Source organism: Neophocaena asiaeorientalis, unplaced genomic scaffold (genome assembly GCF_003031525.2).
Source record: "Neophocaena asiaeorientalis asiaeorientalis breed wild unplaced genomic scaffold, Neophocaena_asiaeorientalis_V1.1 scaffold185, whole genome shotgun sequence".
NCBI lineage: Eukaryota > Metazoa > Chordata > Mammalia > Artiodactyla > Phocoenidae > Neophocaena > Neophocaena asiaeorientalis.
In genome coordinates, this window is record NW_020171809.1 from 844,579 (window position 1) to 871,768 (window position 27,190).

General features: G+C 64.1%; 1 protein-coding gene across 1 annotated transcript in view; it reads left to right on the plus strand.

Annotated features, from left to right (window-relative positions):
• Positions 1–25,533, plus strand: part of KIF1A (kinesin family member 1A) — a 66,856-nt gene extending 41,323 nt beyond the window's left edge. The window contains exons 29-47 of the mRNA XM_024760604.1: positions 65–233; positions 368–458; positions 1,801–1,919; positions 2,883–2,938; positions 4,384–4,492; positions 4,743–4,809; positions 4,909–4,993; positions 7,610–7,715; positions 16,772–16,886; positions 17,842–17,975; positions 18,979–19,040; positions 19,361–19,506; positions 20,374–20,568; positions 20,992–21,069; positions 21,930–22,054; positions 22,930–23,082; positions 23,985–24,177; positions 25,075–25,193; positions 25,491–25,533. Coding sequence (XP_024616372.1) covers positions 65–233; positions 368–458; positions 1,801–1,919; positions 2,883–2,938; positions 4,384–4,492; positions 4,743–4,809; positions 4,909–4,993; positions 7,610–7,715; positions 16,772–16,886; positions 17,842–17,975; positions 18,979–19,040; positions 19,361–19,506; positions 20,374–20,568; positions 20,992–21,069; positions 21,930–22,054; positions 22,930–23,082; positions 23,985–24,177; positions 25,075–25,193; positions 25,491–25,533 — 2,165 coding nt within the window. The remainder of the gene's footprint in view (positions 1–64; positions 234–367; positions 459–1,800; positions 1,920–2,882; positions 2,939–4,383; positions 4,493–4,742; positions 4,810–4,908; positions 4,994–7,609; positions 7,716–16,771; positions 16,887–17,841; positions 17,976–18,978; positions 19,041–19,360; positions 19,507–20,373; positions 20,569–20,991; positions 21,070–21,929; positions 22,055–22,929; positions 23,083–23,984; positions 24,178–25,074; positions 25,194–25,490) is intronic.
• Positions 25,534–27,190: the final 1,657 nt, after the last annotated feature.

The following is a 27,190-nucleotide window of genomic DNA, read 5'->3' on the forward strand; positions in this document are numbered from 1 at the left end:
CCTTGAGTCCGGGCTCTAGCCCCTTCGGGTCCCGCCATGCCCCTCTGCCCTTGGCTCCCAGCAGCAGTGACCCCGGAGGGCCTCCTGGACAGCCCCGAGAAAGCCGCCCTGGACGGGCCCCTGGACGCCGCCCTGGACCACCTCGGTCTGGGCAGCACCTTCACCTTCCGCGTGACCGTCCTGCAGGCGTCCAGCATCTCCGCCGAGTACGCCGACATCTTCTGCCAGTTCAAGTGAGTCTCATACCGGGGCCGGGCTGTGCGGGTGGGTCTCGGCAAGGTGCGGGGGGCACCTGGTGACCCCCAGGAGGCTGTGGGTCCCCGTGTCCAGGCCCCACACCTGCCAAACGTCTCCTCCCCATTCACAGCTTCATCCATCGCCATGACGAGGCCTTCTCTACGGAGCCCCTGAAGAACACGGGGAGGGGGCCCCCGCTCGGCTTCTACCACGTCCAGAACGTACGTCCCTAGAGCCCCCTTCTCCCCCGCCATGGTCGGCCCCTCCTGGGGCCCGGGGCTTTGTGCAGCCTCCCCGAGCGAGCTTCATTCTCTCTGACACTGCTTCTCCCTCCTCTGAGCACCAGCCCTGTCCTGGGCACTGGGGGCCTTGGTGGGTTTAAGACTGGGGGTGGGGGCAGATCAGAGCCCCCGAGGGCTCCCTGCAGCGAGCCTTGGGCAGATGTGGACATGCAGTGTCTGGGGTGCCCGGCGAGGCCACCCTGGCCTGGCGCTGGGGCTGAGGCCGGGGCAGGGCACGTGGAGAGCTGCAGGGTGCCTGGGCAGACTCCCAAGAGGCCAGGAGAGCTCCAGGCCGGGGAGTGTCTCCAAGCCAGGCTGTCAGGAGAGCAGGGACTTGCTGCTGTGAGGCAGGAAAATGGGGCCATGATGGAAACTGTCGGGTGGCGAGGCCTCAGGAGCCCGGCCAGGGAATGCGAGTTTGACCCTGGCTGCCCGGCTGTGGGTGTGTAGCCTAAACAGGCACAGAGGCCTTGCTCAGAAGGGCCTTGCGAGCTATAGCCTGTCCTGACCCTCGGGAAGAGGGGCTCCCGTGGTTTCTAAGGCAGGGAAATGCGGCCAGGTCCGAAGGTGTGCTTGGTGGACTCCTTTCCTGGCTGCTCCAGCAGAGCCCCACGCCCTGGGGCTTCAACAACAAAGACTTAGCAGCTCTCGGCTCTGGAGGCTGGAAGCCCGAGACCCAGGTGGGCAGGGCTGTTCCCTCTGAGGCTGTGATGGAGGATCCATCCCTGGCTCATAGACGGCCGTCTTCTCCCTGTGTCCTCACGTCACCTCTCCGTCCGTGCCTGTGCCCAAATGTCCCCTTCTTACAACGACACCAGTCATGTTGGATTGGGGCCCCGTTCTAACTTGATCACCTCTGTGAAGACCCTGTCTCTAAACATACGTGCGGGGGGCGGTTAGGACTTCAGCCTATGAATCGTGGGACACAGTTCAACCCATAACTCTTGGTGAGTGGGCGAGGGCCCGAGAAGGGTCAGACCAGATCACAGAGGCCCCCCTCCAGCTCTGTGTTCTAAGGGAGCAGCTGAGCCTAGTGGCCCCCAGCCCCATCTGTCCTGGGGAGCGAGCCCTAGGGCCGCTGCCCGGTGGCCTGTCCACTGGGAGTGTGACAGTAGGAGAGGTGGGCTGGACAGACCTAGGCAAGGAGCACTGCCCCCCTCGTGGGCACAGGTCAGCCCGGCTGGGGGTCTCCAGTGTGGGCCTGGAGTGCCGAGTCCTTTGTGGAGGCTGAGCGCTCACCTCTGTGCCTCTCTTTCCCCCCCTCGACCACACCTCCCTCCAGATCGCAGTGGAGGTGACCAGGTCCTTCATCGAGTACATCAAGAGCCAGCCCATCGTGTTTGAGGTCTTCGGTCACTACCAGCAGCACCCGTTCCCACCCCTCTGCAAGGACGTGCTCAGGTCAGCGGCCCCGGGTCGGGGGGGTCAGGGCCTCTCCACCCCCTGGCCAGCAGGGTCGGCCCGTGCCCCGGACAAGCCTGGTGTGGCGGCTGCAGAGCCGTGCGCCTCCCACCGCCTATCTCCCCGCCTACGGCGGCCGGTTTCCCGGGTTGGCAGGACCCAGAGCGGGTCAGAGATGACCCCTGAGGACTGAGGAGGGGTTTCTTAAAGATCGTCGCTGTCAGAACTTCAGCCTAGGCTGGGCACGGACCGCATCCTGGGGCCGAGGGGAGCCGGGTGCTGGGCTGGAGGAAGCCGGGGTGGCCCTCCAGGAGACGGCTTCTGTGGCCCCCCGAGAACTCCGCTGAAGGGTCCCTGAGTCCTCAGCTCCGCAGACTGAACGAGGGCCCTTCGTCTGCTCCCTCGTTGCTGCAACCTGCCGGGGGCTCACTCGATGGGTCGGACGAGTGCCCTCTGAGGCCACCCCACCCAGAGCGTGGGGAGAACAGCCGACGGGCGTCAGGGGCAGTGGGACCCCCTGTTGCCACCTCCATCTCCCCTCAGCTGATGTGAGGGACCCAGAGCAAAGCATCTGGGGTGTCGAGGAAAGAGAGGCCCCAGGGAGGAGCTGGTTTCAGGGCATTTGGCCCCAGGAGCCTTGTCGGTCCTTGGGAGTGCCAAGGGGGCCCTGTCCCGGGAGCCCCTGGCCCTTGCCCCGGTTCTCGGGGCCTCGTGGGGCCTCGCAGGTGGGCTCTAGGGTCCTGAGGGGCCCCCCTCTCGCTCCGAGCTGGTGGAGAGCCTGAGACTGGGCCTTCCCCGGGCCCTGTGGGAGGGAGGGAGGGACGGAAGGAGGGAGACCCGGGCTTGGCGCCGGCAACCTGCTATCCTCCCCAGCCAGCTCCTGCCCTCGGCTGCCCGCTTCACCTTGGGGGCCTGCAGACACCAGTCTCTGGTCACCTCACACTGGTGCTTCTGTCCCCACAGCCCTCTGAGGCCCTCGCGCCGCCATTTCCCGCGGGTCATGCCACTGTCCAAGCCAGGTAGGCGGGGCCCTTCTGGGTGCATACCTGGGCAAGTGGGTGCCTGTGTAGGCGGCTCCTCCAAGGCTGAGTGCAGTCCTGGTGATTGGTCAGTGCTCTCCCGGCCTCCTGGGGCCACCCTGCCCCTGCTGGGCCTCATGGGGTCCCCATGGCGTAAGGGGCTCACACTGGAGCGGGAGGCACAGGGCGAAGGTACAGGGACGTCCTTTACCCCTCGGCACGCACAGGGCAGCAGGGCAACGGCCAGGCGGTGCCTGCCCGGAGTCCCGTGAGGCTGCCCGGAGCCGACAGTGGGGGGGGGCAGGGGCTTCAGCGGGGCAGGGGCATCTGAGTTGAACCTCGCAGGATGGACGAGGTTTGGGGTGGAAGGCAGACCCGGAAGCTGGTCCACAGGAGGCTGAGGCTGGTGGTGGCCAGGCCAGTGGGGTCCCTGGACGGTCAGCACCCTTGCCTGGCGCCCAGAGCCCCTCCCCGGGAGCAGGTGGGCGGAGCAAGAGCTCTTGAGATCAGTTGGGTTTTAGTTCAAAGGGGTTATAGGGTTTTTTCCTGCCCTCACGACAAGAGCTGAAGTCCAGGGACACAGTCTCTAGAAGGCTGGAGCGTCAGCACGGGGGCGGGCGGTGCAGCCGAGGCCCTCACAGCCCAGGAACCCGCCTTGAGGTCGGGGGGCGTTGTCGCCGGCATGGGCGCCCGAGAGGGGCCGTGCAGGAGGTGCGTCTGCTGCATCCTGGGCCACGTCCGCGGTGACCCTTGCGTACCCGCCCCCGAGTCCCCGTAAGATGGTGGTCTGCGGACTGAGGGCGCTGCAGGGGGACGCACGCCAGCCCCTCCAGGCCTGCGGACCACTTGTGGACATTATTCTTGGCCTCTCTGTGGGTCTTAGGTTGGCCCCTTGTGTTTCCTGGGCTGTTCAGCCTTCCCTGCAGCCTCCAGGGGGACACCCAGATGCACATTTGTGGTGGAGCGGTGGGGCTCAGGTGGGACTTGATGGAGGAGGGGCTGTGGAGGGCAGTGGGAGCCGAGGGCCGGGGCCCCTTGAGCTGGAGGCAGGTGCTCGGGCTGGTGCGGCGGCTGAGGGTGAGGGTGGTGTAGCAGAGGGTCCTGGGCGGGTTGTGTGGCCTCCGAGCAGGCAGGGCTCCTCCGTCCTGCTGCTCCTGTGTGGCTCAAGTACCACCCTCTGCAGAGCCTGTGCCAGGTGCGCGTGGCTGAGCCCTCCTCCCGCGGGGCACAGAGAGGCCCACAGTCACGTCTGTCCCCAGGCCCATCGGTACCCAGAGCGGGGCGTACCCTGGGCCCTGGGGAGGGGTCCGCTGGTGCTTTATCTTGGAGGGCAACGACCTCACTGCTTCTGAGGTGTCCCCTCCCTGGCCTCCCCTCTGAGCGCACCCTCGGCACGTGGCTTCTCAGTTTCCCACCAGTGTGTGCTTCTCCCCCGTCGCCCCCAGTGCCCGCCACCAAGCTCAGCACGCTGACGCGGCCCTGCCCCGGGCCCTGCCACTGCAAGTACGACCTGCTGGTCTACTTCGAGATCTGCGAGCTGGAGGCCAATGGCGAGTAAGTCCCAAGGCTGGTGCAGCCCACGCTGGGGATGGGCTGGGGTCCTCTGGGGTTGTGGAGCAGGGAGGGGTCCGGGGGCTGGGCCAGGTGGCACGTGGTGGCACTCTGGTCTCTCCGGAGCGGGCCACCCCACCTCTGATCTGTTTTCCTGTTTTCACCCCTTCTGCTCCTGGGGGCCGGGTGTGTGTGTGTGGGTGGGGGGCAGGGAGGAGGGGCGCGGCCCTCAGCTCTCACATCTCTCTCCCAGTTACATCCCTGCAGTGGTGGACCACCGTGGCGGGATGCCATGCATGGGGACCTTCCTGCTTCACCAGGTGCGAAGCCCTTGCTGCTCCCACCGGCCTCGAGCGCCCCCCCCACACCCCAGGGACCCCAGGCCATCTGACTGTGTCTTCTCTGCTGGTGCCTCGCAGGGCATCCAGAGGCGGATAACCGTGACCCTGCTGCATGAGACAGGCAGCCACATTCACTGGAAGGAAGTGCGAGAGCTGGTCGTGGGTGAGTGGTGCGGGGGGGGGCCTCGGGGGAAGAGCACAGACCACCCCCCTCACCCCGGGCCCTGGCAGACGCCTGGGTTCTAACCACGGCTCTGCCCCTGTTGCTGTGTGCCTCAGCCCCTCACCTGAAAAGAAGGGCTTGGCCTCAGGTAATGAGTCCAGGTTTCTATTTCATCACTGCGCTAACTTGCTAGGGCTGCCGTAACAAAGCACCGAAAACTGGCGGCTTAAGACCACAGAAACGTATCCTGTCCCAGTTCTGGAGGCACAAGTCCTGTGATAAAGGCGTCAGCAGGGGCCACGCTGCCTCTGAAACCTCAGGGGAGAATCCTTTCTTGCCTCTTCCAGCTTCTGGTGGTTTGTAGGGAATCCTCGGCTTGTAGACACATCACCCCCGTCCTCCGTCTTCACAGGGCCTAGATACTTAGATGACGGCCCACCTGTCTCCAGTGTGATAGCATCTCGACTGATCACGTCTGCCAAGGTCCTATTTCCAGATAAGGTTCTGGGGGTCAGGGCTGCAACACGTCTTTTTGGGGAGACACGGTTCAACTTACAGAAATCACCCAGGAGCTTAGACGCTTTCCTTCTGTAACTTCATGTCCTGAACTCTTTCATCTACTGGAAACATTTCCTTTGCTGATTTCTTTGTAAAGAATTTGTCTTCCCAGTTTCCATTCAAGGATAGGGACCACTGTCCATTCCAGCGTGTCATCAGCGTGAAGCTGCCCACGCCACCCTGGCCTGGAGCTGAGGGCCCCGTGGAGGGCCCGCCCTGGGGCATTGCTGTGGCTGGTGGGCAACAGCTCCAGGACAGTGTCCCTGGGGCATGTAGGGGGGGTTCTGAGGGTGTAGTAACAGGACTGTGACAAGGGACCCATCGTCCTGCACCCGAAGTGCAGGATTGTGGGCAGGGAGGTTCTGGGGGCTCCAGGACAAACGCTTTTATTTTAGACGTTTCGTATCTATTTTCACACAAACCAGAAAAACAGTAGAACAAGCACACACACCCCCATTTCAGATGTTGTTTAGGGTGAATCTAAAAACTCTGCATCGATTTCAAGAGAAAGATGGAGCAGACACCCGACTCGCTCGCGGACGTACTACACGTGGGTGGGAAATGATGCCGCCGTCACCCCGAGCCTGTTCTGCCCAGAGGGAAGGGTCTACACCACCTACTGACCCGGCTCTGGTCCTGGTGGAACCTCTCCCTGACGCCCCACCCCATCACCCTCATCCCTAGGATAGTGACCAGCGCCCCTGTGTCTGCACAGAGGCTGTACCCTCGCTGGCCTTGGGGAGCCAGGCCCTGGTCCCGGGATCCCACCTTTCTCTCTGCTCTCCGGGCCACATCCCATTTGAAAATGCAGACAGGGGTGTTCGCCTCTGTGTGTGGTGAGGGGATAAGGGTGCTGTTGAAGGGGATTCGGGGAGATGCTGGCAGGAACACCAAGGCCCCCACTCTTGGGCTAAGGGGTTTGGGCTTTGCCGCTCTGGGCTACATCAACCTCGCAGACCTGTGAGTGGACGTCTCGGCCTGACCGGGGCTCCGAGGGCATCAGTTTTGCAGGTGGAGCCCTGGGCAGACTCTGAGCCGACAGAGTCCCTCCGAAGAGCCTCCGCTGAAGCCCACGCCCGGGGGGTGAGGAGGAGTGAGGCTGGCACACGGGCCAGGTCTCTTCCTGCAGCTGAGCTGCCCCAGCAGGGGCCGTGTGGCCCTCCCCTGCCTTAGCCTTCAGCCATGGGGGACACACCCTTTGGGGACACGTGGCTGGAGGCCCACACCTGCCTTCTCCCAGAGCTCAAATGTTGCTAGAGGCTTCCAGGAAGTAGAGCCCCAGCGTGTGGGCTCAGAATTCTGTCCTGGTGCTGGGTCTTATTTCAACTCTGCATGGGGGGTGGGGAGGAGGGGAGAGGCCAGGGATTCCTTTCTGGCTTAACAAAGAAAAGTCAGTATTTGTTTATTCCTCGAGGAAGCAGAGCAGTGAATTTAAGGATCTCTACAAGACACGACATTATTACTGAAACCACCAGGAGGGAGTTCTGACTCATAGCGGTTCTGCTGCCGTTTACAGAGTCACTCCCGCCCCCCACCCAAGTGCGGGCGCCCTAGAGGGCTCTGTTGGAGATGCTTCTTACAGGGGGAGATTTCTGATGCAGATAGTGTTTCTTTTCTTTCTTTGTTCCTTTTTTTAAGTGTAAAGAGAAAAGGGAACATTTTCTCCTTCTCATCTTGCTAAGATTTCCTTTTCCAGCAGGTAGGAGAGCCTGTGAGTTCTAGGCTGAGGGATTGGCATCTATCAGTTGGGGTGGGGGAGATACTGCGAGAGTTATCGATGGCTGAAAGACTAAGAAACTCAGAACTTAGGCTGCAGGGAAAGATGGCAGGACGCCCACTGACAGGTGGCACACGTGCAGGTGCAGCCCCCGTGTGGGCCTCCCTGTCCCCCACACCCCCGGTGTTGCCTTTTGTCAGGTGCTCTTGTGGCCACGTGGGGAGCCACATGGCGTGGCCTCACAGGTGGAAGCTCCGGCCCAGGCAGAGGCGGAGAGCAGGGACCCAGCCCCCCACCTGCCCTCCTGGGCAGTGACACACGGCTTGTCCCCTTTCCTGTAGGTCGCATCCGAAACACCCCGGAAACCGACGAGTCCTTGATTGACCCCAACATCTTGTCCCTCAACATCCTCTCGTCTGGATACATCTACCCAGCCCAGGACGACCGGTGAGTCCCCTGGGGGCGGCGGCAGGGCTGCTCCCAACTCCCTGGAGGAGGGTCTGCGTCAGAACCCAGGGTGCGTTCTCAGCTCATGCACTTGGCCCCCCTGGCCACAAAGGGCCCAAAGCTTTCCAAGCCCTCCAGGAAGGGGTGCAGGGAGGGGTGCCTGTGGCCGCGACTTCCCCCGGCGGGATTGTCTGCGCACCACCCTGTCTCTGGCTCACTCGGTCACCCCATGGAGGGGCCGCGTGGGAGTTGCCGGCGGATGAGCTGGGTCCTGTCCTCGGGAGTTTCGTGGGTGGATGGGCGGAATGGGGCAGTGGGAGGCACGGGGCGGACAAACAGCTTGGATTTCCCAACCACACCGCTGCGGGCAAGTCTGTACCCTCTGGCAGGAGTGCTGGGGCCGAGGGTCCTGGAGGAGTTCAGGGTCGAGCTGGGTCGGCAGTCTGGCGTCCCGGGGTGGAGGTCTGCCCAGCGGCACAGCTTAGCCCACGCTCCTCGTCACTGGGCTGTTCCTTTCCAAGCTCCCAGGTGATGGCCGAGATCTCTGCAAACTGGGCAGTCTGAGCTTGACCGCATCAGGGTGGGTGGATGTGGCCCCCCGGCAGCCCCTGACAAAGCAGGCCTGTCGGGGTTTGCCAGGCCGGGCGGGGATGTGAGGCGGAGGCCTGTGGGGGCCAGGCCGGGGCAGGCAGCTCATGACTGAGAGCCGCCCTCCCGGGGGGGAAGGTCGGAGGGCTTGGCTGTGTCTGAGGTGCTGCTTTCTAGGGCTTCAGGGACACGGGGAGGGTGCTCCCGAGTCCCGAGGGCTCGACCTGGCCCAGGAGGAAGAAGCCGAGAGCTGACCCTGAGCTCGAGCCATGGGCGTCTCCGCGGGCTTCTGCGGCTGTGTTTGCAGGAAAGATGTCTTGAGGGCTGGGTGTGCTCAGAGCAGAGTGCGGGCACCCCACACATGCAAGGAGAACTGGATCCATAAGGATAAAGGGTCCTGGGACCAGACGGAGCTCGGTTTCTTTATAGACTCCCTGGAGAGTGGGCTGTAGGGAACCATCCCTTGGTGTGGGCAGCTTGGGGGGTGGGGGCAGAGACCCCGACAGGGGCAGGTGTGGCTCTGGTTCCAGCCCTGCCCCAGAACCTTCCAGAAGAAACTCACCCTGCACTCATGTCCAGAGCGGGGAAGGATTGGGTGAAGAATGCTGGGGGGTGTTCTCACAGGGGCGGGGGACACCATGACAGGCAGGCGGGGCTTACCTCGGGGCAGGGGCCAGTGAGGCAGTGTGGGGGGGCCTGTCGCCATGAGAACACACCCTGGGGACACGGCAGAGAGGGCCTGGTGCCCACCCGAATGCTGAGTGCCGCTTTGGACCTGGAGAATGACCCCAGCATTCCCCTGACCTCTGACCCTTCCTTTGCCTCGGCAATTCCTAGATTCTTGGGGCAAGAAAGGTGGGGGGGCGGAGAGAAGGGGGCGGGGGTGCCTCTGGGCCTCCCGCCCTACACGGTCTCCCTGCTCTGAGGAGGGAGACTGCGTTTCTGGGTTCCCGTCCTCCGGCCAGCACGGCTGCTGCAGGGCACGGGGGGACCTCGTCCTGGGCTCAGTCCCCAGGCAGCGGAGGGGACAGCTGCTCCTGGCTGGACCTCGGGTCAGTGGGGCTTTGGCCAAAGAGGTTCTCCCTGTTCCTGGAGGCCAGAGGACCCATCGCTGATGGGCTCTGTCCTGTTCCCTGGGGGCTGTGGGCAGTGAGGCCGGCCAGCTCTGGGCCGGTCCGGGCCCTCACGGCTCAAGGACGTCCTTGGGCTGGGGCTGTAGTCCTTGCCCGTAGCTGCTTTGGCCCCTGCTTGGCTTCTGCCCGTGCCGTACGGCCCCAGGACTGCCCCGACCCCAGCCCGGCCTGGAAAATCTCAGGGACGCTCCTCGGGGGTTGGCCCCCGGCAGGAGACATTCTGAGGCTTAGCTGGCCAGGCCGGCAGCTCCTCCCGAGGGCCCTCGTCTTCCCTGGACGGTGGCTGACGTCCTCGGAGCCGCGATGGGCCCGGCTGCTCTGCGGGGGACCCGGCAGGCCCTTCTGCCCCCAGAGACGCTGAGGCTCAGAGACCCAGGTCTGCTTGGGCCTCGGAGCCTCAGCTGCCCACCCGCTTTGCCGCGGCCTCAGCCTCCTCCCCGCTCAAAGGCCCCGCGCTTTGCAGCCTCCCCAGCTCAGAGGGGGCCTGTGGCGGCGGACGGCTTCTCTCCGCGCCGCCCCGCCCCTCACTAACCTGTGATTGTTTGTGTTTTGCAGGCAGTTTCTTGATTCGGACATGCCTAGGTACCATTTGCGCCCCTTGGTCTCCTTCCAGCCTCGCCTCCCACCCCCGCAGCCCTGAGATTTCATTTCCGCTTTTTGGATTCCTTCCACACTTGCTCACCTCTCCCTCCCGTCTCTCCCATCTTCTCCTTTCATTTTATTTCCTTTTGTATTTTTCTCTTCCTACTGCTTCCTTCCCCGTCACCCTCCCTTGGCTGAGTCCCTTCTGCCCCCACTCTTGATTTTGGCTGCTTTGGTAGTTTCCTGCCCTCGGTAGACACTGGCTGACTTCCTGCTCCCCTCCCCCCCACCCCACCCCTGAGCCTTGCCCGTCCCTGCACCCCAGCGGGAGCACCCGCATGCAGGCTGGCCGGCCAGGCCCACTCCCCGCAAAGTGAAAGAGAAAAGAGGGAGGGAGGGGGGAGGGGCCGTAGACAGGAGCAGCCCGGCTGAGATCTCCTCGCTCTACGCTTCCCAGGCCTGGGTGCGAGCCCCTTGACTGGCCAGGCGGGTGGCTCCAGCCGTGCTCCTGCCGTGGCCACCGCACACCCTTTTTGGAAGTAGGTGGGTGGGCCCAGGCTCTGGACGTGCTCGGGTGGCCCCAGGTCCAACCCCCCGAGGCACGGGCTCCTGGGCCGGGGACAGCAGATCCCTCCCGACTCGAGTGAGGCCCTGGCGCGTGGTGACTGGGTGCAGGGTCCTTGAGACCCTGGGGGTGGACAGCCTCACGGTCCCTAATTCAGACTTTGTCCGTGAGACTCTAGTCTGTTCTGAGCGGAGGGTCAAGGCCGTAACTGTCTTGCCAGGCTGGGCGGGATGTGAGGGAGAGGTTTCTGGGGGCCAAGCCGGGGCGGGCAGCTCATGGGTCCCTGTGGATTGTGGCCAGAGCTTGGTGGCCCTGGGGGTCACTGTTTTGAAGGATGAAAGGAGCGGCAGGAAGGCTTCCAGGGCCGATGTTTGAGGCTTTAAGCTGCAGGGAGGGGAACAGGGTGGTGCCTGTCCCTTTATGAGGGGGGAGCCCAAGGACCAGGTTGGGGGCACAGCAGGACCTTCGGAGGCTGTGTCCTTGTCAGGTCATGGGTGTGGTGTGTCAGGACAGATGGTCACTGTGAATGTGCCCCAGGCAGTTGTAGCTGAGGCCCCCTGGGGCAGTGAGCAGACTAGTTCCTGTTGGGGTGTGCCCAAGGACGTATGCACCCACTCCAGGAGCGGATCCTTGCCCTCCCTGGGGACACGCAGCTGGGTGCGGCCGAGACCTGTCAAGGAGAAAACGGCAGTGGACTCTGTACCAGGGGAGGGTCACAGCCCTGCAGAGCCCAGAGCAGGGACCTGCCTCTCGGGCAGCCCGGAGGGCTTGCTGGAGGTGGCAGCTTACCAGCTGGTCCTGGAGGTGGAAGTCTGCCGGATCTCAGAAGGCTCTGGGGCGGGATCCCATCGGCTCGGGTTCATCCCTGCAGGGGGCCCGATGTAGGGGCTGTTTCCCTGATGAGAGGAAACTTCCAGGCCCATCAGTACGATCGCGTGGGGGTGTGTGGGCATTCTGTTCAAGTTTGCGTTTCCACAACCAGCCCAGCATGATAGAGGGTGTTCAGGCTGGTCCTGGACACCCCCCTACAAATACCTCATGCCTCCAGGAGGGTTCTGGGTAAAATGGAAACATACCCTCGGGCCAGGAGGAGACATGGCACCAGGAAAGGAAGGGGGAGCCCCTCCTTCCCGGCAGGGCCTCCTTCGCCAGCCCCTAGACTTCAGGAGGACCTCACTCCTGCACCTGAGCAGGGGGCCCCAGCCCCCAGTTTCAGAGGTGGGCTCATCGGCCCCCAGTGGACTTGGCCCGAAGAGGAGGCTTAGGGCGCTCAGAGGGGTGAGGGGTCAGCACCCCAAGACTCGGGCTAGTGCCTTCTTCGTGGGGCTGTGTTTTGCGGGGCAGGAAACCACTGTGGTGGGTGGTACTGGGGACAAGCAGAGTCCCCAGTACTGGGGACACTGGCAGTGCATGGTGACCCCCACCCATCCCATCTGGAGTGGGGTGGGGACTGGGGGCTGTACCGACTGGGCTGGGGCAGCCTGGCTGTGAATGTGGACAAGTGGCAGAATCTTCTGGAACCTTGGTTTCTTTCCACCTCAGGATGGGGATTTTATTAGGGCCTGCCTGAGGTTGTGATGTTAAATGAGATGAACGTGAAAAGCTCTTAGCAGGGGTCTTGCGTGTGGAACTTTATTAATGTAAGTTGTGTGGTTATTTTCACTACTACCCTGTTAGTATTTAATTTAAAATACTCGTAATTAATTTAAAACACATACCTCATACCTCCTGAGCCAAAGCCTGTTTTTTTTTCCCTAACCACTCCAATTTTGCCGAAGGAGCCCCACTTAAATACCAGGGACTCACGCCCACCTTGCGGAGACCCCGAGACACGCAAGAGGGGTTGTGACACAGCCTGTGACCCATGAAGAGTTGGGTCAGACCTTCCACACTGTCCGCACATCTTACCCCAGCTCACGCTCCTGCCCAGGGCTCGGGTTTCCACCTGCCTGGAGCAGAAAGGGTCCTCGTGACCCTTTAAAGCACAAAGGTGTCGAGGAGAAGGCTGGGGGACACTGGCAGTGCACGGTGACTCCCACCATCCCACCAGGCGTGGGATCGGATTTCCCCAGACAGGTGGCCCAGGTGCCCCAAAGGCTACTCCAGCCTCCCCGGAAGGGCCCAGATGTGGGATCTTGTTGAGTTTCCCCTTCTGTCCTGCCATGCTGCGCCATTTACGGGGCCATGACCCTCACTCACTCATTCATTCATCTGTCACATGTGAGCCACGTTCTTTGGGGTGTTAGAAAGGGGGATTAAAGACTAGGACAGGAACAGTCTGTCCCCAGGAAGCTCAAAGCCTGGCCCGGGGGTTCGCTTGTCCCCTCATCCCCTCGATCCTCCATCCCCTGTGTCCCTCTGGTCTAAGAGCTCGCTCTGCGTGGTGGGTGATGCCACTTGGCGGAGCACGTGTGGCATCCAGACACAGCAGAATTCCTGAGGTTCGAGGCCGTTCCCGTGCTCTTAGCCGCGTGGGCACGTCTTGGGATCACGGTCCCCACCGGACAGGAGGGCTGCCCTGGTTGCAGTCCGGGGGCTCAGTCCTGGAAGCCTGCCCATCAGATCACCACCCCCAAGAACCTGGGCCACTCCTGCAAGTGTGACACTCTTTCGAGAAACATAGTTCCCAGAGCATAACGAGTTTCAGGTCGAAGCCTCGAGCGTGGGGTTGAATTTTCAGCTTCTCGGCAGACCCGTTCCCCTTAGGATGCCCGCCATGCCGGCCTGTTGGCGCACGGTGGCGGTGACGCACGTCAGAAGTTGTCTAAACGAGCTCTGATGGGCCGTCGGCAGCAGGAGTGGTAGAGGCTCATACGGAATGACCAGGTGCTCGTGTCGAGAGCCCTGAGATTCCATCGCCTCCCACCCGGGCAGCCCAGGGCCTCCCGTGGACCCACACGTGCTCACAGGCAGGGCCAATACGGGTTCCCGTTCCCCCAACCCCGGGGAAAACGAAACAGCTGCAGCCTGTTTGTGGCAGGACAGAAAAGATGTTTACAACATGTGGCATTTTCTTCATCAACAAAACTTTTTAACTGAGTTTTCAAGTTTTCCCCATGTGGGTCCTCGCTTGTTTGAGCGTCACACTCTCGTCCCGGAGCTAATTTGGGGTGGTTCTGTTTCCGGGGCCTGCTGCCTGACCCCTTTGGCTGGAGGAGAGCCGCCAGACAGGCCTCCTCGTCCAGGAACCCCTCCCTGCCAGGCTTGGAAGGCTCGCTTGGAGTCAGGATGTCAGCCGGAGGCTCCTGGAAGTGGACCGGAGGTGTCTGAGGGGGGGACTTCTCCATGCTGGGTCCCCACTCTGCTGCAAAGGGACTGTGTTGATGGGCATTTTCTGTCCGGCTGGGGGCCCCGCAGGAACCCCCCCCCCCAGGGCTCTGCTGTGGGTGCAGGCTGGCCTGCCTGCAGCCCCTTTCTTTACAACGGGGTCCCAGGGCACGGCACGCAGGTGGAAGGGCGAAGGACCAGGATCCATGGTGGAGCCTGGCACGGCCTCGCTGGAGGGAGGGACTGGCCACTTTCCCCGGAATGGGCTGGATGCAGAGGGTCCACAGTGTGACGGTGCTGAGCCGACGGTGAAGCTCTGACGCTCCGCCCTTAAGGTGGCCCCACCCCAGCGTTCCTGCTTCCGTGAGTGCGGGGGCCCCGGAATCTGCATTTCTGATCAGTTCCCGGTGGTGCAGATGCTGCGGGTCCAGGGACCCCAAGTCTGGGCCACACATTCCCCTTGAAAGTGTACCTGGGGGGCTGACTGGACTTCGCTCAGGTAGAGTGAGTGACGCCACAGGGGAGGGGCGCCCTTCCGGGTGACCTGACCCCAGAGGGTCCGCTGGGGCTGCTCATGAGTCGGGTCCTGGCGTGGTCTCCCCGCAGGCCAGGCACCTCCTGGATGCACCGTGGCTCCCTCTCAGCCCGCTGGGTCTTAGTTTCCTGCCATGTGACACCCTGCCCAGGGTGGCTGCTTGGGTCCCATGTCGGTGGGCTGCCGCCCTCCTGCCCTGCTGGGCTGGGTCCTCACGCCCCGAGCACTTGCGGCGGGAAGGAAGCCGGCAGCATCCTGTAGCGACATTTTAGGCAGGTGGCAGCGCTGAGCCAGGCCCTGGGCCAGCGGGAGGCTTCGGGGCTGGCCAGCCTGCCAGGGCCGGGGCCTCAGGCTGGGCCGTGCCCAGGGTGCGGTTGGGCCTCCTGGGGAGAGGACTTGTAATAACAGTAATGCCTTCCAGGCCTGTCCTCAGCTCCTCACCGGCTTACTTAACCCACAGGACGTCTCAGTGAGGCGGGGCAGTGACTGCCCGTCACTGGTCCAGGAAGCAGGGCACAGAGATGTCTGCTGTCAGCCCGAGGTCACGTGCTGTGAAGTGGCTTTTGGAGCTGGGCTGTCGGGGTCGGGGCGGGGGCGCATTTGTTCTGAGCTGCGCTGCAGCGGGCCTCTGGCTCTGTCCGCAGACCTGGGGCATTTGGGGACCCCTGGGACAGAGGGCATCCCTCTGGGTCTGGGTGGCAGCTCCAGGTGTGCCCAGCTGGTCCTGCTGGAGGTGGACCCAAGGCTCTCCCTGTGGACACAGGGAAAGGGGTGTCTGCAGGTCCCCGGGCTGGGGCTTAGAGTGGGCCCCACCCACAGGGAGACCCCCACCCCCGTGGGCCGCGTCTGGGCCCCACGAGACGGCAGTCAGCAGCTCCGCGGCTGGCGTGGCACAGCCCCGCCTGCCCCGTATCGGTTAGCTGGTACCTGGCCGGGTGACGGTGCTCGTTCTGACATGTGAATTTCTTCTGTGTGTGTACGTGTGTGTCCTGGCTGCCACCACCTTTAGCGTTTCGTTCGGAAGTGACACTAGGTACAGCTCACTTTTCTCTTCCGCGCTCGCTCGGTCTGCCCTCTTCTGACTTTCAATTTCCTTTCTCCCCCGGTGTCTCCCCTCTCTCTCTGCCCATTCTCTGGTTACCCCGTTGTCCTCACGTCCTGCCTCTGGAACTTTCTCCTCAGTGACGTGTCCGGCAGTGGCCCTGCCCTGTCCCGCTGCTTCTCCCGCACCCCTGGACTGCGCCATGGAGAGCGGGGGTGGCCGTGGCGCTGTTCCTGCCCCTCCGCGGCTTCCCTCCTCTTCCCTCTGCATTGCCGGGTGGGCCCGGCTCCTCCGCAGGGGCCGGGCCGTGTCAGGGCGTGTGCTGTGGCGGGCCGCTTGTGGTGATGCGTTTCTCAGCTGTGTCTCTGTGAGGATGCTTGGACGGAAACCGGGTGAGGCTGGGGGCTGCCGGGGCCCACAGAGCGGCCACGTTGTGCCTTGAGGCAAAGCCCCAGCTCAGATACGAGGGTCCTCCAAACGCGCACCCGGCCTGAGGCAAGAGTTTAGGAGCTCTGCCATCAGATGGTCGAAAACGGAAGCTGTCGTATAACAGAAAACCCTGCCCTGGAGGCCACCAGATTGTCTGGGCCCTGGGCCTGCCCTGAGCTGCCCTCAGAGGGGTTTCCTGGCCCCTGGCTCACGCACTGGTCATTACTTTCCGGGTTAGAGACTGGGGACAGGAAGAAACCACCACTGCCTGCTCTGTGCTACGTGAGGCCCTGCCTTTCCACGGGGCCTGGCTGAGGTGGGCGGAGGCCATGCCGTCTGGGAGAGGGGCCACCCCGGTTTTCACCCCCAGCATCCTCCCCAAGGGCGAGTCGGTTGGTGGAGGAGATGGCCATGGAGAGTGTTGGCAAAGCCGGGCGGGCTCCCTTTGAGTCCAGGGAGAGGCCAGGGTGCCTCCTTACTCAGGCCGAGACTGGGTGGAGTTGGGCACCCCTTCCCATGGTCTCCCCACCACCACCGTCGCCTCTGCCCCTTCCCCCTCCTCTCACCCTCCCTCCCCTTTGTCATAGCCCCCTCCCCTTTCCTCTCCTCCCCTCTCCATCCTCTCACTCCTGCCTCAGCTCCAGGGGACCCCTCTCCCCCTCCCCCAGGGTGGAGCTGAGAGGGCTCCACACTCACCCTGGGGGGCGCCTGAGTCCCCCACCTGGCATGGTCCTGAGTAAGGAGGGCTCCATCCTCCCTGGACACCAACACCTGGGCCTCTGACCTGTGGCCCCAGCGGCTCTCCCTGCAGGTGGCCCACACGTCTGTCTGTCTGTGTCTGTCCGTCTGCATGTCCCCACCCCCACCAAGAGCAAGCCACATCCGACCTTCTACCTTGTCTCTGCTTCCGTCCAGGACCTTTTACCAGTTTGAGGCTGCGTGGGACAGCTCCATGCACAACTCCCTCCTGCTGAACCGGGTCACCCCTTACCGAGAGAAGATCTACATGACCCTCTCTGCTTACGTTGAGGCAAGAAACCTGCCCCCAGGGCACTCCACCAAAATCACCCGTCCCCCAAGCCTGAGCTGCTTGCCAAGGGACAGTGAGGGTGCTTGTTAGCCCTGGACAAACCCAGTCAATCCTATTCTCTTCTCCGAAGCCTTCTTAAGTCCTTGAATTAAATCTATGGCCTTTTAATGGCTGTGCTCGCAGTTAACTAACGCTGCTACCTTTAGTGTATGAGTTTGTCCTTGGGGTTGCAAGATAGCTGCAGCACCGCCAGACATTGCATCTATCTTCCAGGCAGCACAAAAGCAGAAGCCTCCCATTTCCCCATCCCCAGGGTCTCAGGCCGTGACCTCCCTTTGAAGCACAGGGGGAGGCTGGGGGCGTGGGCGTTTCTTGCTGTACACAGTACTGAGGAATGGGGGCGGGGGGTTGGGGTCGGCAGCCAGTGGGATGGTAGAGACGAAGGCATCCGCCCCCCTAGAGCTTAACCACTCCAGCTGTAATATGGGGACCTACCTGCGTGACTGCCCCACGGGATGAGGTTTGCTCAGGCTGAGAAAACACACGCAGGGCTTTGCCCAGGCAAGGTGCCAGCTTTGTTAGCAGTTATCCCGGAGCTTCGGGAAACCCAAAGAACTAGCTGTTTAAGACAGCACCTCACTCGCTGTGCAGTCATTTCCTGTGGCGTTTGAGAGTTAAACTGTGGGCGCACAGACAGGGTCCGGTCAGATCCTCACAAACGTTTTGGGGAGTGTGTCACCCCGATTTAATGGTGAGGCAGCTGAGGCCCGTGTCCGGGACACTTGGGGCCCCTGCACGGACACTGGCGCCCGGCAGTGGGTGCCCCGCTGTCTCTCCCGCTTGGCTGTGGTTCGGCGCGGAGGCTCTTGTGCCCCGAGGGGGAGATGGCTAGGTGCGGCTGGAGCCGAGCCCCCTGGGGTGTCCTTGGGTACGAGCCCCTCCCTGCCCTCCGCAGATGGAGAACTGCACACAGCCGGCCGTCATCACCAAGGACTTCTGCATGGTCTTCTACTCCCGCGATGCCAAGCTGCCGGCCTCGCGCTCCATCCGTAACCTGTTCGGCAGCGGGAGCCTGCGGGCCTCGGAGAGGTGAGCCTGCAGTGGCGCCCTGGGCACAGCGAGTACCAGACTGGGCTCTGCACGGAGCAGTATGTCACGTGGTGCACTCCGGGCCGGCTGACCCATGAGACGGAGGACCTGGCCTGGTCCCGTCGGGCCTCCGGTTCTGGGGTTCATCTCACTCGGACCGTCAGTTGTGGGGACCCCGATGTCATGTTGGGGGGTGTGAGAGAGCCAGGCTCGCCCCACAGGGCACAGTGGGAAGGCCTGAGGTGTCCACTTTGGGGCCTCCCAGGGAGGTGCCGGTGACCTTCCTCCCCAGGGGCCATGCAGATCTGTGCTATTGGGACTGCTCCCCCCACTCTGTGGGAGAAACTGGGTAAACATGGGGCTGGGCGGGAAGGGTGACTCTGGACAGCACTTCCTGAGGACTTGTGCTGAGCCAGTGCCTCTTGGAGGCTGGGGGCACGTGGGGGAGTCGGACACCAGGACCAGCGTCCCTTCTTGCGCTCTGACCTGCATTCTTGGGGGTAGGGCAGGAATGGCCGAGAACGTCAAGGCAGTGAGAAGGGCCCCTGCGCCAGCAACAGGGACACCAAGGGTGCAGGGTCACCACTGGCCGCCTTCAGTGAGGCTCCCCACGCACTGTCTCGTGGGCTCCTGTGTCCCCGCTGCTCTGGCACAGCCGGGAGGAAGGGGGGGTGGGGGTCCTGGGCTGGCCATGGTCCTGTCATCCAGGAGGTCACCCCGTGAGCGTGAGTCCCTCTCCATGAGCGGGTTAGCAGGGTGCCCTTGGCAGAATCAGTGGTCCCAAGAGAAAGGGGGGCCCAGCGGGAGTCTGGGATGGGGACCATGTACAGGGACTGCATTGCGGGGAACCAAGCACCTCAGCCACCTCGTGCAAGGCCGCTTGGCGTGGGCGGCTGCAGGACTCGTGCCCAGTGTGCGTTTGATGGTGGCGAGAGTCGGTGCCTGGCCGACGCGGGGCCAGGTGGCGACGTTCCTCCTCCCACCCCCCCACCACTCCTGGCAGCAATCGCGTGACGGGCGTGTACGAGCTCAGCCTGTGCCACGTGGCCGACACGGGCAGCCCAGGTAAGCGCCTGCCCTGGGCTCTCTGGTCGGGGGTGGGGTGGGGCACCGTTGGAGGTCAGGGAGCCCCGTCCCCTGGGACCACCTGGGTGACTTCAGCCACGCTGCCATTTGGGGGCCCCTCACCTGGAGACTCGAGTGCTCACCTCGTGCCCCCCGGAGTTGCTGGGGGGCTGGAGGACAGTGAGGGGAGAGAGGAAGGGAGAGGAGGGGCAGCCGAGACCCCGCGGGACACCTGGCTCTGGGGGCCTGGGGTGGGGGTCCCGCCTCCCTCGGTGGGTGAGCCTGCGGCTAGGGACGCGTCTGACGGGCGTCCGCTCCAGGGATGCAGCGGCGGCGCCGGCGGGTGCTGGACACGTCCGTGGCCTACGTCCGGGGCGAGGAGAACCTGGCGGGCTGGAGGCCACGGAGCGACAGCCTCATCCTGGACCACCAGTGGGAGCTGGAGAAGCTGAGCCTCCTGCAGGAGGTGAGAGGGCCAAGCCCACCAGGTCCCCACCCCACCCCGGATGGAGCACATGGCCCTCGAGCCGCCCGTCACAGGGCTTAGGGCCGCACGACGCCACCGGCTAGGACGGGAGGCTCATTCTTTTTTTTTATGTATGATTTATTTATTTATTTATTTATTTTTGGCTGTGTTGGGTCTTCGTTTCTGTGCGAGGGCTTTCTTTAGTTGCGGAAAGCGGGGGCCACTCTTCATCGCGGTACGCGGGCCTCTCACTGTCGCGGCCTCTCTTGTTGCGGAGCACAGGCTCCAGACGCGCAGGCTCAGTAGTTGTGGTTCACGGGCCTAGCCGCTCCGCGGCACGTGGGATCTTCCCAGACCAGGGCTCGAACCCGTGTCCCCTGCATCAGCAGGCAGATTCTCAACCACTGCGCCACCAGGGAAGCCCGGGAGGTTCATTCTTGACCCAAGCTCGGACTGTCGGGCACGTAGATGAGACAAGAAAGGAACCGGGAGGGAAGCTAGTGGGCGGGGCGAGGCCCTTCTGTCACTCGGGCCAGGACGGCCAGTGTCCAGCAGCGGCGCTGACTGCTGACCCGGGGCGCGGGTGGGAAGCGGGCGTCGGGGACCATGTCCACCCTCCGGGCCCTTCCCGAGTCGGCGGCTGCAGCGCGCGCGGCCCCCCGGAACGCGGCTGCGGGAACACAGTGTCCGTCCCGTCGGCTCACGGCAGGCGCACGCGCAGGTCTGTTGGCGCCACGTCACATGCCACAGCCCGGCAGGGCGGCCGGCTCTCCCGGGCCTGAGCAGGCCTGGGGCTCAGAGCAGCCGCCCGCCCTCCCCGCCCTGGCGGGAGCAGAGGCAAAGCCACACTCGTGCTCCTCTGTGCAGGTGGAGAAGACCCGGCACTACCTGCTGCTGCGGGAGAAGCTGGAGGCGGCCCAGCGGCCTGGTCCCGAGGCCCTGTCCCCCATCTCCAGCGAGGACTCTGAGGCCCACAGCTCGTCCACCTCCCCGCTCGCGGCTGCGGGCCGGCCGTCGTCCCTGGAGGCTCCCAACGAGAGGCAGCGGGAGCTGGCGGTCAAGGTGGGTGGCAGGCGGGCGGGGCCGTGCTCCTGGCCCTTTCCTGGTGCCAGTGACTTGTCACGGCCAGCAGGACCTGGGAGAATGAGTCCATAGGGTCACCTTGACCCCACCCCCACCCCACCCTACCCACATTGGAACCCGGGGACCTCTTACAGCCTCTACTCCCCCAGGCAGTGACCTGCTGTCTCTTGCATACCTATGCTGATGGGGAGCTCGCCACCTACACCAGAGCTGGCCCTGTCTGCTGCTGGGTGGGCCACGGGGAAGGCCTCCCGCACTTCAGGGGACTGGGAGAGGTGAGGGTGCTTCCCACCTTGACCTGGGGTGCCTGGCCCCTCAGCCAGTCTCCCGTGTCCTGGGCCTGTGTCCGTGGTAGAGCCAGGTCCCGGGAGGTCCCTGACCAGGCGTTTGCTCTCCCGGCAGTGCTTACGGCTCCTCACCCACTCCTTCAACAGAGAGTACACCCACAGCCATGTCTGCGTCAGCGCCAGCGAGAGCAAGGTGGGCGTGGAGGGGCCGCCCACGGGGGGGCGGGGGGGGGGGGGCTGCTGTGGCCGAGAGAGGGAGATAAGGGTTTTCTTAGGAACATTCCTCTCCCAGCCTAAAGGGATGCCTCAGAGCTAAGGGGCTGGCTTCTCGGGGCCTGAGGCTGGGGTCCGTGGAGGGCCGGGAACGAGGGGCCCGCCGGGCCCAGAGGTGTCCACTCGGTGTCGTCCCTGGCTCCTACTCTCCCCGGTCCCCGGCCCTGTCCAGCCTGGCCCTCACCCAGCTGCCTGTGTCCTGGGCTGGCCGAGCCCCCTCTCCTCGGCTTCCTTCCCTCCCCTGGGGGCCCACCCTGGTCTTGCAGCCGTACACTCACGCCCAAGGCTGGGGCGGCTCTTGTGCTGGAGGCTGGCCCCGGCCCGTGTCAGGCTCCAGGCTTCCCTTCCAGCGCTCAGGCCCATCACCCGTCCCCCCTCAGCCCGGCAGACAGCCCTGCCCGGCTTTTGTGCTCCGCACCGGCCTCTCCCTCTGCCCAAACCTCCTCTTGCCGCGGCTGCCAGGCTGCGCACCCTGAAGTCGGGGCTCAGAGGCTACTCCTTCCCCGACCCCCACCCAGCGGTCCTCGCTCCGTCTTTGGGGCTCCACAGCCTTGAGGACCTCCTTCGGCAAAAGGCAGAGGCTGAAGCCCTGGGCGGGGTGGGCCGGGGGAGGGTGGGGGCTGAGAGAGGGTGGGGAGGCTGGGAGGAGAGCCCAGCCCGCAGCTGGAGTGGGGTTGCCCTAAACAGAGGGTAAAATGCAGGCAAAGGTGCCGCGGCAGGGATGTCCCCACCCGCAGAGGGCCCTGAGGCCGTCCCTGAAGAGCCGTCTCTCCTCCGCAGCTCTCTGAGATGTCTGTCACCCTGCTGAGGGACCCGTCCATGTCCCCCCTGGGGGCGGCCACGCTCACCCCCTCCTCCACCTGCCCCTCCCTGGTCGAGGGCCGGTACGGGGCAGCTGAACTGAGGTGAGTGAGCTCCAGGCTCCCGGCAAAGCTTCCACCCCCACAAGCTGACCGACAAAACGGCTGTGACTCGGGCACAGAGCAAGAAGCCAGGGCTCGAGGGGCTGCGTGTCTGGGGACAGCTGCACGCTAGGGCAGGGCCGGGGGAGGGGGTCTGCCCGGCCCAGCTGACGCAGCCCTGTCCAAGGTCATTTTCTGCTAAAGCGTAGATTTAGAATACAGTCGTGAATAAAACCAGGAATGGGTCAAAACACTAAACAAAAAGCCGTTTTCAGTGGCAGCACTCACAGAATACTCAGTGGGAAAAGTGGTGACAAAGCGGAGCCTAGAGGACACCTGAGCCCACCTGACACCTGCCGAGCGGTGTTGGGAGCAGGGCACACGTTGCTGACAGCGCTCGTGTCTGACCCATCAGGTCTTATAACACCTCAGGCTTTCCAAATTTCCTTCTTGAAAGAAAAAGGCATCAAGCCCTCTGGGCGCCATCCTGAGTCAGGCCTCCTTGGCCACCGGGTCCGTCGCTTGGGCCTGGTGGCTACAGTGGACTATAGCAGCTCCCTGCACGCACACGGTCCCTGAGGAAGTCGGGTCAGTTTCAGTTTATAACTTTGGAGACAAGAGATGCGGAAGCCGCTTTCACGGGAGGTGGAGGTGGGGAGCCAGAACATGCCACGGGAGAAGGCGCTGCGTCGGCGTGGACCCTGCCCGCCACACTGCACGGCGCAGCGGCGGGCCGGCCGGAGGTCTGAGCCAGCGTCGGGGGCAGGCCCAGCCAAGCGCCCCCGGCGGTTCTGAGCGGGTAACGCTGGCCGTCGGGGAAGCCGGGCCGGAGAGGCACCTTCTGGCAGGAGTGCAGGGGCTTCACTGTGCTCTCCCAGGACCCCACAGCCCTGCTCCCGGCCGGCCAGCCCAGAACCTGAGCCCCTGCCGGAGGTGGATTCCAAGAAGTCCCCTTCCCCTGCCCGGGCAACGGAGACCGACAAGGAGCCCCGGCGCCTACTGGTTCCCGACATCCAGGAGATCCGGGTCAGGTGCGTGAGGGCCCTTCTAAAGCACCGGCCAGCCCGTTCTGCTCCTGCAAGGACAGCTGGGCCGCCCCTGACCTGGAACGGAGACAGCTGTATGCCGGGGGGTCGGGCAGGGCCCCCTGGCCTAGGACAGGGGACAGCTCTGTGCCGGGGGTCGGGCAGGGCCCCCCGACCTAGGACAGGGGTGGAGGATAAGCAGACATAAAGGGCAGGAGGGTGGACCAGAGCCAGAGCCAGTGCCGGGCGGGGGCTGGGCACCTGGTGGGCAGACCCTGCCCGCCACACTGCACGGCGCAGCGGCGGGCCGGCCGGAGGTCTGAGCCAGCGTCGGGGGCAGGCCCAGCCAAGCGCCCCCGGCGGTTCTGAGCGGGTAACGCTGGCCGTCGGGGAAGCCGGGCCGGAGAGGCACCTTCTGGCAGGAGTGCAGGGGCTTCACTGTGCTCTCCCAGGACCCCACAGCCCTGCTCCCGGCCGGCCAGCCCAGAACCTGAGCCCCTGCCGGAGGTGGATTCCAAGAAGTCCCCTTCCCCTGCCCGGGCAACGGAGACCGACAAGGAGCCCCGGCGCCTACTGGTTCCCGACATCCAGGAGATCCGGGTCAGGTGCGTGAGGGCCCTTCTAAAGCACCGGCCAGCCCGTTCTGCTCCTGCAAGGACAGCTGGGCCGCCCCTGACCTGGAACGGAGACAGCTGTATGCCGGGGGGTCGGGCAGGGCCCCCTGGCCTAGGACAGGGGACAGCTCTGTGCCGGGGGTCGGGCAGGGCCCCCCGACCTAGGACAGGGGTGGAGGATAAGCAGACATAAAGGGCAGGAGGGTGGACCAGAGCCAGAGCCAGTGCCGGGCGGGGGCTGGGCACCTGGTGGGCAGCTGCAGAAAGATGGTTTTGGGGCGTCCCCATCCCCAGCCCGATCGTCTCCAAGAAGGGGTACCTGCACTTCCTGGAGCCGCACACGGCTGGCTGGGCCAAGCGCTTTGTGGTGGTGCGGCGGCCCTACGCCTACATGTACAACAGCGACAAGGATGCCGTGGAGAGGTTTGTGCTCAACCTGTCCACAGCCCAGGTTGAGTACAGCGAGGACCAGCAGGCGATGCTCAAGGTGCGACACGGCCGCGGGCGGGGGAGGGCAGGAGCCGGGACGGGTCCTCCTCTGCGGGCCCTGCGTCTGCCCACTGCCCGACTGAAGCCGGGCCCGTCTGTCACGGGTAGGGCCGTCGGGGTCAGCCTCACTGTCTCTCTGCCTCTTGTGTCCCGGGGCCACTCTGCCCACCCACGGGGCTTGTAGCCCTGGTGACAGCGGCGGTGACGGGTGCGGCAGGCGTTGATCCTCTCCATTGGATGGCTAGCGACAGTCCCCTCTTCCTGCGGACGCCCACAGTGGGGGTCATGGAGCCCTGTTAGGCCAGCGGGGCAGTGGGCCCAGGAGTCCAGCGCCCCGTGCCTGGCTTTGCCCTGCTCCTCTCTGAGTAAGCGGTGGCCCTGGACCTGAGTAGCCCTGACTCCTGGCTGGTGGCCGCAGGGCCCACTGGGCACTGATTCCCTGTGGTGGGGGAGGGGGGTGTGAGCTCAGCCTGCCACCCGTGCCCACCACGTCGAGGGCTCGGGCCTGAGAGAAGACGCCAGGATTAACGGGCCCCAGAGGATACATCTGGGCGAGCAGTTGAGCCAGGGTCCCCGGGGGAGGGACCTTGGCCTGTGAGGGGTTGACTCATCCCACGGGGACACAGAGCAGTGACAAGGTAGCCTCGGGCATGGCCACGGGGATGACCGGAAGATATCGGCTTCCGGAGGGGAGCCACGGCCTGCAGGGTCAGGACGGGCTGTGCATGCAGCAGCGCTGCCCCCTCCTTGGGGTCTTCTTTTCTGCTTCCTCATCCTTGACGCTCCCCCTAAGGGGGGAGGGCGCTTCCCCCCCACCTGGGCCCCAGGGGAGCAGCGACCGCCCCTAGCTGACCGCGGGAGGCCTGGCGCCCCTCACGGCAGCGCCCCTCCACAGACCCCCAACACGTTCGCCGTGTGCACGGAGCACCGGGGCATCCTGCTGCAGGCCAGCAGCGACAAGGACATGCACGACTGGCTGTACGCGTTCAACCCCCTCCTGGCGGGGACCATACGGTACGTCCTGCCTGCAGAGGGAGGGGCGCAGTCTTGAGGACGTGGATTCTCGTTTGCGGGCCGTCGCTCCTCACCGAGTGTGTAAATCCCCGACTTTCAGAACCTCCACTCAACCAGGGCGGGCCTCCACGTCGGGGACATGCTGCACCAGGCTTGGGGACAGCCAGGCCCCCGGTGGATGACGCGAGGGGCAGGGACAGGAGACAGAGGTTACGGCTCTCGGGCGACCGGGGAACCAGAGACGCTAATGCCGGCAGCCTGGCGCCCTGACCGCCGCGTCTCTTCCGCCCCTGGCAGGTCCAAGCTCTCCAGGAGAAGGTCTGCCCAGATGAGGGTCTGAGCCGAGCCCTCCTGGACAGCCAGCAGGCCCGGCCCCGATCTCCCACCCTCGTCACCATCTGTCGTGTCATCCGCCACCCAGCCCTGCTCCCAGCAGACAGCCAACGCGTCCCCTCCTCCTGGGGATGCCCGCACTGGGCCCCAAAAGACCACCTCTGGCCGGGGACCTGCCACACGACCTGTCGTGCTCCCAGCAGAGGCCGCGTTTGTTGTCCTTTCTTCATTCAGAACGCACCCTGGGTGGGAAGAGCTGGGAGACGCCAGGAAGGCCAGAGGACAGGAGCCACGGGGGCATCGCTGCCGTTCTAATATTTTTTTAAGCATAGACAGACTATAATTAACATACATCAGTTAGTGACACTGAGACAGCCCGCTCAGAAGTTAACCGTAAGACTGTGTTTTATTTATGTGTGCATCTCTAATACCCTCACGTAGACCCGCCCCGCTTGCTCCCAAACGCACCTCCCAAGCTTCTTGGGGACGCACAAGGCGGGGCAGCCGCCTGGGAAGACCACAGTCAGGTGGCGTCTGGACAGGCCGGGCACCTCCTGGTTGGCACCACGGGGGCACCTGCCCGGCCTGAGCTGAGGCTCAGCGGCACGTGGGGCAGGCCCTGGTCCCAGGGCGTGCGTGTGCGTGCGTGTGCGTGCGTGTGCGTGTGTGTGTGTGTGTCTGGGGGGTCTGATGCCTGAGATCCGAGCAGCACAGAAGGTGGATGCACCTGCCTCGCAGGAGGGAGGACCCACGTCTCACCTGGACAGCAGCCACCTGAGGTGTGACTGTCCCGGTGACGCCGGCAGCCCGTCCCTGGCGGCACGTGCGGGGTGAGGCAGCAGGCACCTGGCTGGCGGCTGTCCTGGTGGGAACCAAACGGGAGAGTGGTCAGGGTCCCACCGGGTGTGTCATGTGTCCAGGCCGGCTGGGTGCGGGGAGCTGTGTTTAGAGGTGGTCCAGGCAGCGAGGGGCTTCTGGTGCGGCGTCTCCAGCCACTGTGAGACCCGGGGTGAGCTCCAGGGAAGGAATCGTGACTTCCCCTCTTTGCCCCAAGAGCAGAGTTTCTGAGTCCTGGTGAGAAAACTCCATGGGGTCAGGTGAGGGCAGCCAGTGCTGGGGTCATCCGTCATCAAGGGGGCTTCCTCCTGTATCCGAGGGTGTCACCCTTGTCTTGTTCTGCCCTCTCGTGACAATATCCATTTCGTCCCCTTTGCAGACCCCATGCCTGAGGGTTGCCCTGGACTGGGCAGGAGCCAGCCCCGGGCTGAGAGTCTGGCCGTGTGTCATGCCCAGGCCATAAGCCCTTCAGAGAAACCACGGGGTCTTCAGTGACCTGTTCCTACACTCAGAGGCACATTCAGCCTCTTTTTAGCTCGAGGGAAAACAGCCACTGCAGCACAAGACGCGTCCCTACCACGTCCCCCAAGAGGGGGTGACAGAGGGTTCACATTCCAGACTGAAGTCAAACACTGTCCAGAAACCAGCAGGCCTGTGCCCCGCGCACAGGGCTTCCCTGGAGGCAGAGGCCAAGACGCAGAGAGCAGAGGGGACGGCACGCTCTGGAGCAAGCACTGACGCTGGCCACCACGATGGCCTTGAGGGCAGGGAGGAGAGACAGGTGGGGTGAGTTGTTCTAAGATGGGTCAGTTCCGAGAGCCCCTCCT